This window comes from Fusarium redolens (assembly GCF_020744475.1).
Source record: "Fusarium redolens strain MPI-CAGE-AT-0023 chromosome Unknown BKA55scaffold_14, whole genome shotgun sequence".
NCBI classification, from domain to species: Eukaryota; Fungi; Ascomycota; class Sordariomycetes; order Hypocreales; family Nectriaceae; genus Fusarium; species Fusarium redolens.
Window position 1 is genome coordinate 225,027 of NW_025763677.1, and position 12,517 is coordinate 237,543.

A 12,517-nucleotide genomic window follows, 5' to 3' on the forward strand; every position below is an offset into this window, starting at 1 on the left:
GGATGATTGGCCGCGCGGTGCGCTTTGACCTTTTGTCAATCCTGAGCGAGTGCGAATGATTGGTTGTAGGCATAGGGCGATGCGAAGTGGCTTGCCGGCGGCGCCTAATCCCGCTGCAGCGATCGACATAGTCGCCTTCGCTGACTGCGGCTGAACATTGACTATGGAGCGGTTAATTAGATTGGATTAACGTGCCGTGTGCACGGGCTATTCCTTTAGGATATTTTGAAGGCGAAGAGAACAACAATAAAAGAAGACTGCACAAGATAGTAATTCAGAATACTCCCAACTGCAACCTGATTTCCAATAGCAAATAAGGTCCAATTGAGATAGGGATTTCTCTACCAAATAGAGCATTAAATGATCAGTTCAATGATATCAGATAACGGGCCAAAGAGTGTAAAATTGAGTGTGGAAAAGTATGAAGAAGCTAAAGTCCTACTGGAAGTCCATCCCTTTTTGTCTTTCATCATCATTCCCCCACGTGACCTTCCGACCAAAGCTAGACCTCTTATCTTAGTGTGCTAATCGTCACCGTCATAATATTATTCCTTTAGGATAACGTGGTTGATAAGCGAGCGTGACACTACCCTATACACCTTAAGATCAACAATCCAGGAGGGAATCAGCACTTAGGTTTTCAAGACCACAACCAAGATTTCTTATCTTATATAACTCTTTCCGGAAACTTAGCTATTAGAAAGTATAAAGATTTTTTTTTTTTTTAATAATTAGATCTATATTTCTGTTATAGCTACTTATTAAACTCAAGAAACAATGCCGTCACCGTTCAACTGTGACGATTTCCTCTTATAGATTAGTACAGTTCTTAGAGAGCGTGACGATTCCTCAATCCCAGGTCAGGGAAGGCTGTATCACACCTGAGTTCCTGGCAGATGTTAATTGGGAGCTTCTCAAGTTCTCCAGCTTTGCTGAATAAGATCTATTGTCAGCTGAAAATTACAATAAACTGTAAATTATGGTGTTAGCTGTGGTCATAGATAAATGGAATAATAATCAATTATCAATGTTGAGCTTTGGGTTTGGGGTTTTGACCTTTACGTATGATTAATCCGGAAACCCTTCCGCAGCGCAACCACGCCACAACATTAATTCATACACTAAAACATACTGACTTGATTGACTGGATCCATCTCCCTGTCGCAATCTCGAGTGCCAATGGAGTTCAAGCATTCACAGGGACCTCGTACTTTGATGAGGCTAATACATCTGGTCTTGGAACATCTGAAAACCCACCGTACCTTGCATTTTATACTGGGTACTTTCCAGACACCGGAGTACAGGATCAGAGACTTGCTTATAGTCTGGACCAAGGCGAGACTTGGATCAAGTACAGTGAAAATCCGATCATCTCGCAGGCAGAGGAGAAGCCACACGACACTACCGGGGGCTTAGAGACCCGGGATCCCAAAGTCTTCTTTCACACAGCGACATTCTCGCCAGATTCCAACAATGTAGCACACCTGCGGGTTCTAGTAGACGTGTGTTCGGTGGAGGTATTTGGAGGAGCTGGCGAAGTGGTCATTGCGGACCTGATATTTCCAAGCGACAGCTCTGACAGACTGTCTCTGACCACGGCTGGAGGAAATGTCGTATTACAGTCTGTTGAAGTACGGTCTGTGGCATGATGATGGCTACCAGCCTGGAATTGGACATACTGGTGATTTCGTTTCCTTCGTTTCCTGCTTTCATTACCCGATTGCTGCCCCTCGGAGTGTGCAGTATTGGCAGTGGGCTTCCGAGTCATAACGTTACGGTCCTTACTATTTCGTGTTAGTGCCTTTCTTCCTTACGCTTTGGTTTGTCAGTCATTTCCGCCATAGCTTTACCATCAATTGAAAACCTCATTCATTGTATGTGTGCCGGAAACAACTGCGTTAGTAATGTCGCTGTATGCTTTAACTGAACGGAATTACACCCCACACGAGGACACCAATCAATCAACGCATTTTTCTGAGGCTCATCACATTCTCTTCAAGCCTTTAGGAACGCCTTGTGTAATAGTATGCTCGAATTGCATCGTTCAAGTAGCCGCCCGCACTCAGCAACTGTTAATTCAAGGATCTATCAAAAAAGACAATCTCCATTTCGGAGTAAGGATCAACACCAGCTAGAGCCGAGTGGCGTAAGCGCAATCGAATCCACCGCCAAAGAACCTCCATTCGCGAGTACGCTAATATCCTGCGACTCCTGATACCTAGGAAAGACAGTGGCCGAAAACACGGTCCCATCACCTGCGAAAATCTCAAGAACAGATCTATCAAGAAGGATATCCAAGTTGAGCTTCTTGTCGTCCGCATTAGCAACAAAGGCTTTCCACTTCCCGGCCTGACCATAGCCAGCATTAGTAGTGTCAAGGGTGAGACTTCCAGCGCCTTTATCGAATGTCAGCAGTACGGATTCACCGGTAGACTCAAAGAGTGAGACGGTGAAGGATGTAGCATCCGACGAAGCGAGATCGACGACAAGGGTGAGTCTAGCGCTCCTGGAGCTTCCGACATGGAAACCTTTTGATGTAACCTTGGTAGCTCCAAATTTCCTGGCCGGGCCAGATGCAAGACTCTTCAGCTCCGCAATTGGACGTTGACCCAGACCACCATCTTTGCGGACAAACAACTCGCGCGTAATGGATTGTTGTCCGGCCCATCCGTTCACACGACTGGGCCACTTGGGACTAGGCCAATTTGCCATCCAAGTAATCGCCAGATCGCGGCCTGACTCATCCTTGTACCACTGCATAGCGTAACTAGCAGGGCCCTCATCAACCAGTCCGCGCTTTTCACTTGTGAACGTCGTTCCATTATACGTGCCAGTCTCGTACCAACCGAGTCCATTTCCGCCATAAAAGAGAACCCATTTGTCGCCCAGTGGGAAGAAGTTGGGACACTCCCATAGCTTCCCAGTGCTACCGTCGCCAGTATAGAGAATACCGACATGGGACCAAGACACGAGGTCGTCAGACTCATACAGCTGTACTTGGCCAGTCTCGCCGTTGGTGGCGCCAACAGCCATTTTCCAGTTGTTGTCGGTTGGGTCACGAAAGACCTTGGGGTCTCGGAAGAAGGGATCTTCTCCTTTTGGAGGTCCAGAAATGATCGGTTTCTTAGACAGATTGAACCTGACCCCATCTTTGCTCATAGCCGTGATTACACTCTCCTGAACTGCGTCAGGGTGGTAGGCAAGATTGATGTAGTCAGTCAAAATAAGCCGCAACTCGTTCTTCTTGTCGACGACTGCACTTCCAGTAAAGCGACCAGAATCGTCACTAGAGTTGCTCACTTTGGCAGGGTACAATGCCACAGGTTGCTCACGCCAGTGAACCGCATCAGTACTCGTGGCATGGGCCCAATGCATGGGACCCCACAGCGGTGCATCGGGGTAGTATTGGCTAAACAGGTGATGAGTCCCATGAAACTCGACCAGACCAGCGGGGTCGTTGATCCACCCTTGGAAGGGTGTGTAGTGGTACTGAGGTCTAGTGGGGTCTGCAGCATAGGAGGAGCAAGCGGAGGAGCCGTGAGGAGCTTGATTTGCCTGGCCGAGTATGTTGAAGGAGAGATCCTTGCCGTTTCCAAGAGCATGGCAGCCAACGCGAACGTCGTCAATATTTATGTGGCCCCAGGACTCCGACTTGCTGCTGTCATGCACGACGATATGCACCTTCTGACCCTGCCACTTGCTCGTGTCCCAGATGATGCGAATGAGAGCCTCGTCGTTGGTCGCCGTCTGCTTGAGAAGGACCTTTCTATCCGACTCGCGCACAAGAGCAACGTAGAGATTGTCAGGGTCATATCCACCTCCGATTAGGAAGCTCAGGGTAGAGCTGGCTCTGAAGGTGCTTGACTTGAGTTCCCCAACGGCTGTCTCACCGGCTTGCTTAAAGCCTAGGAGAAACTTCTTGCCATCCTGATGGAAGGGACCATCCCAGTATGATACATCGCTGGAGATGGAGTCTTTGCCGAATGCAGTGCCGCTGACAACTTCCCATCCCTCGAGGTTGCCAGTCTCAAAACTTGGGTTTTCAGGGCCTGGATAGCTTTTGAGATGACAGTTTTTAAAGTGAGGGAGGGAAGCTCCTGCAGCCAAGGCGGCGGCGAGTGGTAGAAGAGCGGAATAGATCATGATGATTTAGGTGGCAATGATGGAGCAGGGAGAATGGAGGTAGAGAAGATGTCGTCCTGAATCGGTCGACTTGTCGTGATCATCTCCTCACTAAGGGCAGTTCCTGGAGGCCCTTATATATCTCAAAAGCAAAGCTCGCAAGTCCTATCCTTGGAGTGGCATTGCTACGGCGTGATGCCAAATATTGACTGCGCACATGCATACATCGGCGATACAATAAAGTCACTGCGAGAATTGCGGAGATCCCTTGCGGGGAGTAGCGACTGGGTCTAGTAATCTAGAAGCTCGAGACGTTCCATGCATGCACTACAGGGAGTATGGCGCTAGAGACGTGATGTAAAGCCAAGGTACCATCGGTCGACTCCAAGTGCATAAGGCACATTAAAGTCACTCCGAATGGTGGAATGGAACCAATACACCTACCATTCCCCTTCAACATGTCAATGTTGGGATGGAACTCGCAAATGAGATGAAAGCACGGATTGATTGTATGCTCGAGGTTGGCGCCCTAGCTTCTAGACGAATCCGCTAAACTCGGACTTAGTCCACTGTCTGGGTCCAGCGAGCGCGGAGACAAACTGCAACTCCGCGATAACGGCTTTATCTCCTAGGAGTATTGGAGAATACAGCCGGTTGGACGAAATGGAGATCAGCATGTCAGGGTGTCGAGGCCAATGGCGCAATATGCATGGAAGGACAGAACAGGCTTAATCTATAATAGTGAACCTTGGTTAAGGTATTCTTTAGAAGGTAATAGTGATTCCGTGGAGTGCATCATGCCTTTCGATATGCTACATGGGGACACAAGGCAGGCGCTAGTAAGCGATGTTCCATGGCGGGTTTCTGGAAGGTAGAGGGAGGGCGGGGCGCCATGCGAAGGAGTCGTCTGAACGGGAGAGGGCCCCACTTGGGATGGCAGATATCACATCACCCCATACTTTGCCGGCCCGACAACGATACCCGGATAGTTGGTGCTGTGGATAAGGTGACATTGAGTGTAAACCCGTCAATCGAGCTTACTCTTGGACGGTGTCCGTGTACATGCAAAGTCTGACTAAACCCCGCGGAGATCGATTTAGTTGTGCGGGGGAGCTGCGAAGATGCAACTCTACGTTCATGAGGGGACGCTGCGAGTATGTACACCTACCATCCTTCTTCCATCATTTAATAGCTCCTCCCCAAGGAGGACTAGTATATGTTCCGTTAAACCCTAATATATCTTAACATCTGTCGATCTGCAGCTATGATATGTAATCACAATGCTGTACTGGAGCTCGGCTCGAACCACCAGCAGTCCAACCCCGCACCTAACATGATGATATCCCGAGTTCCAAATCCAGTCACTGTTGCATTGCTAAATGGTGGAGGTGCGTGCGTCTATCTCGCTGCCGTCTCACCGATACTTTTCCAGAACCGATATAGAGTAAAAACCGCCCGGCTTTGCTGAGAAAGTTGCTCATTTTGCTTGACGTCATCTGCGACCCGCACTCGCTTTCTAGGTCTCAGAGGCCAACAACCGGACTACTTGTCGGTGCGAGAGATTGTTGGACTCGGTTAGCCTGGTGTCGCTTCCAGATGACTGGGGTTTGGCATAGCCCGCCTGCGCGATTCTTCATACATAGTACGACCTGAGATCAAGGCCAATGATAGTGGATAACATGTGAGACGAAAGGCTCGGGCTCGTACCTCTCATTCTCTCCGAGCCTCATGCGGTCTAAAAGATTTGGGTGGGTCGCCAATGTTTACTCCATCTTCTACTCGGGCACGTCGTCTAGGATTTGGCCGAAGGTGTCACCAGCAAAAGCAGCCAAAAGTCTAGTTTGAATTACAGTCCCGATCAGTATCGGTTCCTGGCAGCTTAGCCTGAAATATCTGCAAATTTTCATCAAAGCCTAGAGGTATCAGCATCTAGGTTAGCTCTTTTTATTCGCAAGGCCCCCGCCGTACTCAATAAAGTGAGACTGTCGCGGAGCAACATTTACCTCCGCGTCCCCATCTTATCCACTCCACTCCACAAAGTACGACATCCGCGGCACAGCTGTACAGGAACAGAGTTACAGTCCTGCACGCACAGGCTCGGCCAGTCACCGTTTTTTTAAGTCGACCACGTTACTCCAGTTTCCTTTGACAGGACAAGACGCTGCCTTCGTGTCGTCAATAGATCTTATTTCCGCCATAGCAGCCTTTTTTTACCCGCAGCTATCCCGTCCCCCTGTTAGTCGTGCAATTTGTTTCCCGCAGCCACAAAATTACCATGACCGAGCATCAAAAGCGCAGATCAATCCTAGCCTGCGATCTGTGTCGTTTAAGGAAAATCAAGTGTGATTCTCGTCAACCCCAGTGTGGTCCCTGCGAGCTGAACGGTGCCAAGTGTATCTACCGTGCCGTCGTCCCTGAGGCACGTCCGTCAAGGTAATCCCCTAGGATGTTGTCCGCCCTGATGTGACTATCTCAAAACTTGGTGATATCACTAAGATAGCATAAGGCTAACAGTCCAGACAGGCTGGAAGTTGACATTTTCGAGATCCGCCAAAGGCTAGACCAAATAACAGTCCTCTTGACATCTGATCGTCATATCGAGGAGAACCAGCCGGTTCACCATGCTACACCATCTCCACGCCCAGCGATCGACACATCCGAGACCGGCCACGTAAGCCTGGCTGACCGTGATGGAGTCTACATTGAATTCCCCTTCATGATCATTCAACGCAGAGCCATGATGCGCTTGCTCGATCTTGATCTTGAGATAGCAAGATGGCTTGTCAACATGGAGCGCGCCGCCGCATCGTATCCGGCTTTGACTGATGCGACTCTCGGCAGCAGTACGTCGAGGTTGTTAATGATGCAGTCTCACCGACTGACCGCCGACTTGGCCAGTTTCTCTGAGCATGTCCATACGTGGTATCCTCTCTTCTCTGTCGAGTTCTCTGACGTATTCTTCTACACTATTGGCAACGTGAGCAGCTCACCTGTCAATTCATGTCTCGCTCTTCTAGTTCTCGCCATAGGATGCATGGCGGGTAATGACAGTGCTGCTGTTCCTCTCGATAGGAGACCGGAACTTGTGTACATTCACGAGGCCACCTCATTCCTCCGAAACGTCTTCTTGGAACATTCTATCCCCGCTCTACAATGCCTTGTTCTTTTTGCCATGTACCATTTGCATCTTCTTCAACCATGCCAGGCACATGATTACATTCTCGCGGCCTCGTCCCGCGTACAGAATATGCTACGGAGTCAACAGTACCCCCCAAACTCTGACTCAGGAGAACTCCTCGGCCGCGCTTACTGGACCATCCTCCTTATTGAGAGCGAACTTCTGATCCAACTTGACCTACCTCAGAGCGGGATCTGGGCATTTAATGACTCTGTTCCTCTGCCATCAGCCAGAATGGTTTGGCATTTCCCGACACACCGAACCGAGACAGATACGGCTACTCTTCGATCATCGTCAAGCTTCTCATCGATACCGAGTAGCGCTCCTGCTGAACCCACTCTTGTGTACTTTCTCGCCGAAATAGCGATGCGCCGTATGCTTCAGCGCTGTACTACATCTGTGAGCAAGTCTGCCGGCGGGGGTCTACGATACGCGCCAGTTATTGCGACTGAGCTAGAGTTGCATCTTCACGAATGGTACGATTACCTTCCACCACTATTACGATTTCCCAAAAACCTGGATGATAGGGATCATGGAGTTTTACATCCGAACGCACAATTTTTACAAGCCCAGTTCTTTGCCTGCAAGGCCTCCATCTACTGGCCCGCCGTGTACCAATCCATTGAGCTTGGCGAGATTAGTGATGAGGTATCCCGGCACTGTGCCAAATATTTCAGAGCTTACATCGCATTCGTTTCTGCGGCCGAATCCTCTTTCAAGAGCTGCCGGGTTAATGGTTGGACTTTAGCTACAAGGTGCGCTTTTTCGGCTTGATCTCTCGTGTGCAGTTGCCTCTATGCTAATCCGATACCTTTTGAAGTATCTTTATCATAACCATGGCGGCCCTGAGAGCAATGACACTTCCATCGTTCGATAAGCAGTTCAACAATGATACGCTACGCAACAGCTTTACTCGAGCCATTCAAGTCTTTACAGATATAGGCACTTATAGTCCTTCATTGGCTGCCCTGGGGCGTATATTGGACGAACGAGTGGCTGGTATGCGAAAACAGACCTCGGGCCTTAGTGATCGCTCAATGCTGAGCTACGAAGAATGGGGATCGAACAATGGCAACTCACGGAAATCTTGTCATACCATACCATAGTAGCGGAACGATATGCTCCTCACAAGTGAAAGCATTTGTCCACCTAGTAGTTGATCTTCGCATCGTCGGCAGAAGCTATCAGAAGTCAAGGGAAATGGCCTTGGCTCTTGCTAGGACCCGTGCAGGCTCCAAGTTGATCGGTATTAGTACCATTGATGTCCGCAAGTTAGAGACACTAGAGGGTGCCATCGTTTTGCCGTCGTCGATTTCCTAGTATCTTAAAGGACCTTCCTCTGCCTCTCAGGCTTTTCCAGAGGTGGTCTTCCATACAGTGGAGCCCGGTCCTCTGGGCTTGGTGGAACATATGGCCCAATTTCCGGCTTACAAATCCGCATAGCTTGCTCAAAAAGAATAATGAATGGATAGATTGGGTTAGACAATTGAGGCTGCTTGCTAAGACTTGTCAGGTCTATTGAAAAGGAATTCAATACCCTGCGATTGAGTATATGCTCCTTCAGCCTCGATCTTAGTCCCGAGAAAAGATATCGATCGAACATGCAAGCGGTTTTGACCATTTCAAAAACCCCGCACACAGCGTTTCTTCGCGTGTTCACGTCTGGTCATAAATATCTTAACCCTAGTCTGAGTGAAGTCTCCCCGTATATAATTTAAGCTTACACTTATATAAATAATTTCTGCCTTGGGTTGTTACACATAAAATTAATACTTTTACGTATATTTCATTTTGGTATAGAGCACTAGGATAGGGTAGGATGGAGTTTCGGGACTTTGGGGCGTGGTTGGATAGATGCGGGGTAAGTAAAATGCTCCCCACGTGATATGTCTCGATAACTCCAGTACTTCATCCGGTTCGCCTCCTCATACTCCTTATACAGGGGTCTCCGTCTTTACACCGAGACGCAGCGAGACGACTATGGAAACGGGGGACCGTCCACAAAAAAAGAATAGTCGCGTAGCAGTTGGATGGTAAGTCAATTTCTAGAAATCTTCAGGCTCCAGCTAATTTGCATAGCACTGCGTGTCGAGGTAGGCTATCATTTGACCTGTAACTATAAACATTGCTGATGAGAACAGTTCGTCATGTACGATGTGAGTTGCCAAATTATAAACTGTTACCTCTCACTGATAAGAACCAGGTGATAAGGAAATGCCATCATGTTCGTCGTGTGTAAAGGTGGGCATTGAGTGTGAGCGCGCTCTCCAGGTCCGGTTTCGCCCTGGGCTTGGGCCTTCAGCTGGATACTCATTTTCCTCTAATCAAGTTTGGATCCAACCAAGAAAGTCATGTATGTGCTGTTGGGGAAACCCTCAACACCTAGCTGACGGCTACAGTGGAGTATCGCGATGAAACCACTCAAGTATCACAGAGCTACGAGACGGATAATGGGCAAGAGTAAGTAGACCACTGGTAGCGAGAGCATGCTGACACTTTCAGTCTTTCTATGGACGAAGCTATGCCATTTGATCTAGAACCATCTGACTCCGGGCACCAACTGTCTAGCGCGCCAGCTCACATATCACCTGCCTCTGACGCATCTCACGACATCTCCGCTTCACCAGCTACCAGCCGTCACGACTTGATAAACTCTCCAGGTAGTGCACGAATAACTCGACATCTTCGAGATAGCTCTGGACTTGACCATTCTCCTGCTTCACCATATTCCCGCCCCGCGATGCCGTTTACAACGCGTGAGGCCGTTCTTATCAAGAACTTTGCCGAAAACATGGCTCTATGGGCTGACGCGACAGATATAAAGCGCCATTTCGAGCTTGAGGTTCCTCGCAGGTCTATGTACTTTCCCGTGCTACGTTACGCGGTTTTCGCCTTCTCTTCGCGTCACCTGAATCGAGATAAGTCAGATACGTCTACTGAGTCTTTGGAATATTATGATCATTGTCTGAGCCTCTTGATCGAAGCTGTTGGCGAGCTAAATGGGCCAATCGACGAAGAGACGCTTGCCGCAATCGCCATATTGCGACAGTACGAAGAGATGGACGGTAAGAAAGATCCTCTCTGTGAAACCTTTAAACTAACTTCGCTAGCGGATGATATGGAAATGCATCTGACAGGGACATCACGAATCGTGAACTCAATGTCTTTGTTTGACTTCAACAGCGGTCTTGGTGAAGCTGCGGCATGGCTCTGTCTTCGACAAGATATCTATGTCTCGTTGACCAAACAGCGACCGTTAAGATCAGATCTAGAGACCTATCTCCAGTCAGATGTCTTCAGGCGCGCTGATGATGCAGCTTATGCAAACAAAATGGTCTTTCTTCTAGCGCGAGCCCTCAGCTGCGTCTTCCCATCAGGTTTGCCTGTTAGCAACGAAAAGCTGGAAAGTATTCGACTCGAAGTTGATGGCTGGTTTGAGTCAAAGCCTGCCGCCTTCAACCCGATACTTGAAAAGGGTAGAAACAAGGATGAAGGACGATTTTTGCCTGATATATGGGTTCTTTCGCCATTCCATTGTACGTCACACACTCTAGAAGTTTCTCTTTACTGACGGTTAAGCCATTGGGTTACAATATTACCATATTGCGAGGATTGTCCTGGCTACTTCAACGCCCATTACTACAGCTTCAGTCTTTGATCATATACGTCAATGCAAGAAAGTAGAGGTGAGCGCATCAACCACCATATAGCCACAGTTAGCCTCAGTCCAAATCTAACAGATCTAGCGAACGGTTCAGAACCATCTCCTACAAGTAATAGCCTTGGCCAGCTCTCATGCAAGAGCAGAAAACGCTCTGTTTACAGCGCGGCATTCACTATCCGTTTGTTCGTCGTCGTTCTCAAGAAAAGGAATGTCTTTTGCGTTCTAACATCCTGTAGGGGGCAGTGTGTTTACCGAAAAGGCAGACCAAGAGATGGTAGTCAACTTTCTGGACCATGTTCAACAAAAGACTGGCTGGTACACAGCTTCATTAAGCTCAACACTGCAACAGCAATGGATTCAAGATAACAATGAAGGATCCTAGTCTATCAACAATGAACACATATTTGTATTTTACCGCTCGACACTATTATCCATTACAGCTTGGGCTCCTCAATGCGACGTCCAATCTCATCGAACCTGATCTGCTTTCCACTGACAAGTGCCTCCTGCAGAGCAGCACCAATCTCAACGGCCCTCACAGCGTTTGTCAGCTTGAGCGGTAGAGGCTTGTTATCGAGACAGGCCTCGGCAAATTCGATGGACTCTTGGACGAATGCCATCTCAAAGCGTCCGTAATAGTGAGCGGGCACCTCGCGGGTGATGCCGCCAGAGTGGTAATAGTTGACAAGGTTAGACTGAGGGTTCCCATTAACAGTAAGTTTACCCTCAGTTCCAATTACCTCCGTGGTATCCTCTTGTCCGTGGGCCATCATTCGTGAACAGTAGTAGTAGGCGATCTTGCCGCCCCAGAACTCGACAATTCCAACAGCGTTATCATAATCGTTATACTTGCCCAGGTCAGGCTGGACAGCGCGTACACCATGGGCAGAAACGCTCTTGGGGATAACTTCATCTCCAAAAAACCAGAGCGTCAGGTCAATGTCATGCACAGACATATCGACAAATACACCACCAGACCAGGCGGCATACTCAACGAAAAAGCCCGAAGGGTCGTGCTTATCGCAAGTCTGACTGCGGATGATTGTAGGTCGGCCGATAGCACCCTGCTGGGTCTTATTGAAGGCATCGCGATAGGACTCGTCGAATCGGCGGGAAAAGCCACACATGACCTTAAGGTGAGGTCGCTTCTTGGCTTCGGCAACGACTTGACGGCACTAGAAGACCAATCAGACTAGGTAGTATTCACATAGAGAGTAGACCCTTACCACATCGATGCTGGTGGACAGAGGCTTCTCGCACAAAACGTGGAGGTCCTTCTGCATGGCCTGGATAGCCTCCTCGGCATGGACAGAGGTAGCAGTACCAATGACAACAGCTTGGAGACCCTCTTGCTCGATCATCTTCTGATAGTCATCGTAGAGGGTTACTCCGTGAGGCTCTAGGTTGACCTTGGCCCAGGCCATCTCCGTAGGGTCGGGAGTGAAGGCAGCGACGAGCTCAGCGCGGGGTGTTCTGTTGAGGAAGTTGATGGCATGTCGCTTGCCCATGCGGCCGAGGCCAGCAGCAGCGATCTTGAGCTTCTGAGGTGCCAT

At 49.0% G+C, this 12,517-nt stretch overlaps 6 protein-coding genes across 6 annotated transcripts; 4 read left to right on the forward strand and 2 right to left on the reverse strand.

Annotated features, from left to right (window-relative positions):
* Nucleotides 1-1,064: 1,064 nt before the first annotated feature.
* Nucleotides 1,065-1,649, forward strand: BKA55DRAFT_542545 (glycosyl hydrolase; the record flags this gene model as incomplete). The annotated part of the gene is made up of 1 exon (XM_046190495.1): nucleotides 1,065-1,649. The coding sequence occupies one exon, from the start codon at nucleotides 1,065-1,067 to the stop codon at nucleotides 1,647-1,649; it is 585 nt and encodes a 194-aa protein (XP_046045739.1).
* A 472-nt stretch (nucleotides 1,650-2,121) lies between these two features.
* Nucleotides 2,122-4,143, reverse strand: BKA55DRAFT_519925 (glycosyl hydrolase; the record flags this gene model as incomplete). Its single annotated transcript, XM_046188377.1, has 1 exon — nucleotides 2,122-4,143. One exon carries the CDS (start codon nucleotides 4,141-4,143, stop codon nucleotides 2,122-2,124), a length of 2,022 nt encoding a protein of 673 aa, XP_046045740.1.
* Nucleotides 4,144-6,184: 2,041 nt separating this feature from the next.
* On the forward strand, nucleotides 6,185-8,074 carry BKA55DRAFT_706311 (uncharacterized protein; the record flags this gene model as incomplete). Its single annotated transcript, XM_046200687.1, has 2 exons — nucleotides 6,185-6,555; nucleotides 6,646-8,074. Exons 1-2 carry the CDS (start codon nucleotides 6,398-6,400, stop codon nucleotides 8,072-8,074), a joined length of 1,587 nt encoding a protein of 528 aa, XP_046045741.1. The 5' UTR covers nucleotides 6,185-6,397.
* On the forward strand, nucleotides 7,890-8,547 carry BKA55DRAFT_576816 (uncharacterized protein). The gene is made up of 2 exons (XM_046193518.1): nucleotides 7,890-8,055; nucleotides 8,121-8,547. The coding sequence occupies exon 2, from the start codon at nucleotides 8,137-8,139 to the stop codon at nucleotides 8,404-8,406; it is 270 nt and encodes an 89-aa protein (XP_046045742.1). The 5' UTR covers nucleotides 7,890-8,055; nucleotides 8,121-8,136; the 3' UTR covers nucleotides 8,407-8,547.
* A 1,274-nt stretch (nucleotides 8,548-9,821) lies between these two features.
* BKA55DRAFT_519585 (uncharacterized protein) lies at nucleotides 9,822-11,346 on the forward strand (the record flags this gene model as incomplete). Its single annotated transcript, XM_046188355.1, has 5 exons — nucleotides 9,822-10,365; nucleotides 10,411-10,836; nucleotides 10,880-10,986; nucleotides 11,047-11,146; nucleotides 11,201-11,346. The coding sequence occupies 5 exons, from the start codon at nucleotides 9,822-9,824 to the stop codon at nucleotides 11,344-11,346; spliced, it is 1,323 nt and encodes a 440-aa protein (XP_046045743.1).
* Nucleotides 11,347-11,398: 52 nt separating this feature from the next.
* On the reverse strand, nucleotides 11,399-12,517 carry BKA55DRAFT_542549 (uncharacterized protein; the record flags this gene model as incomplete). The annotated part of the gene is made up of 2 exons (XM_046190496.1): nucleotides 11,399-12,139; nucleotides 12,191-12,517. The coding sequence occupies 2 exons, from the start codon at nucleotides 12,515-12,517 to the stop codon at nucleotides 11,399-11,401; spliced, it is 1,068 nt and encodes a 355-aa protein (XP_046045744.1).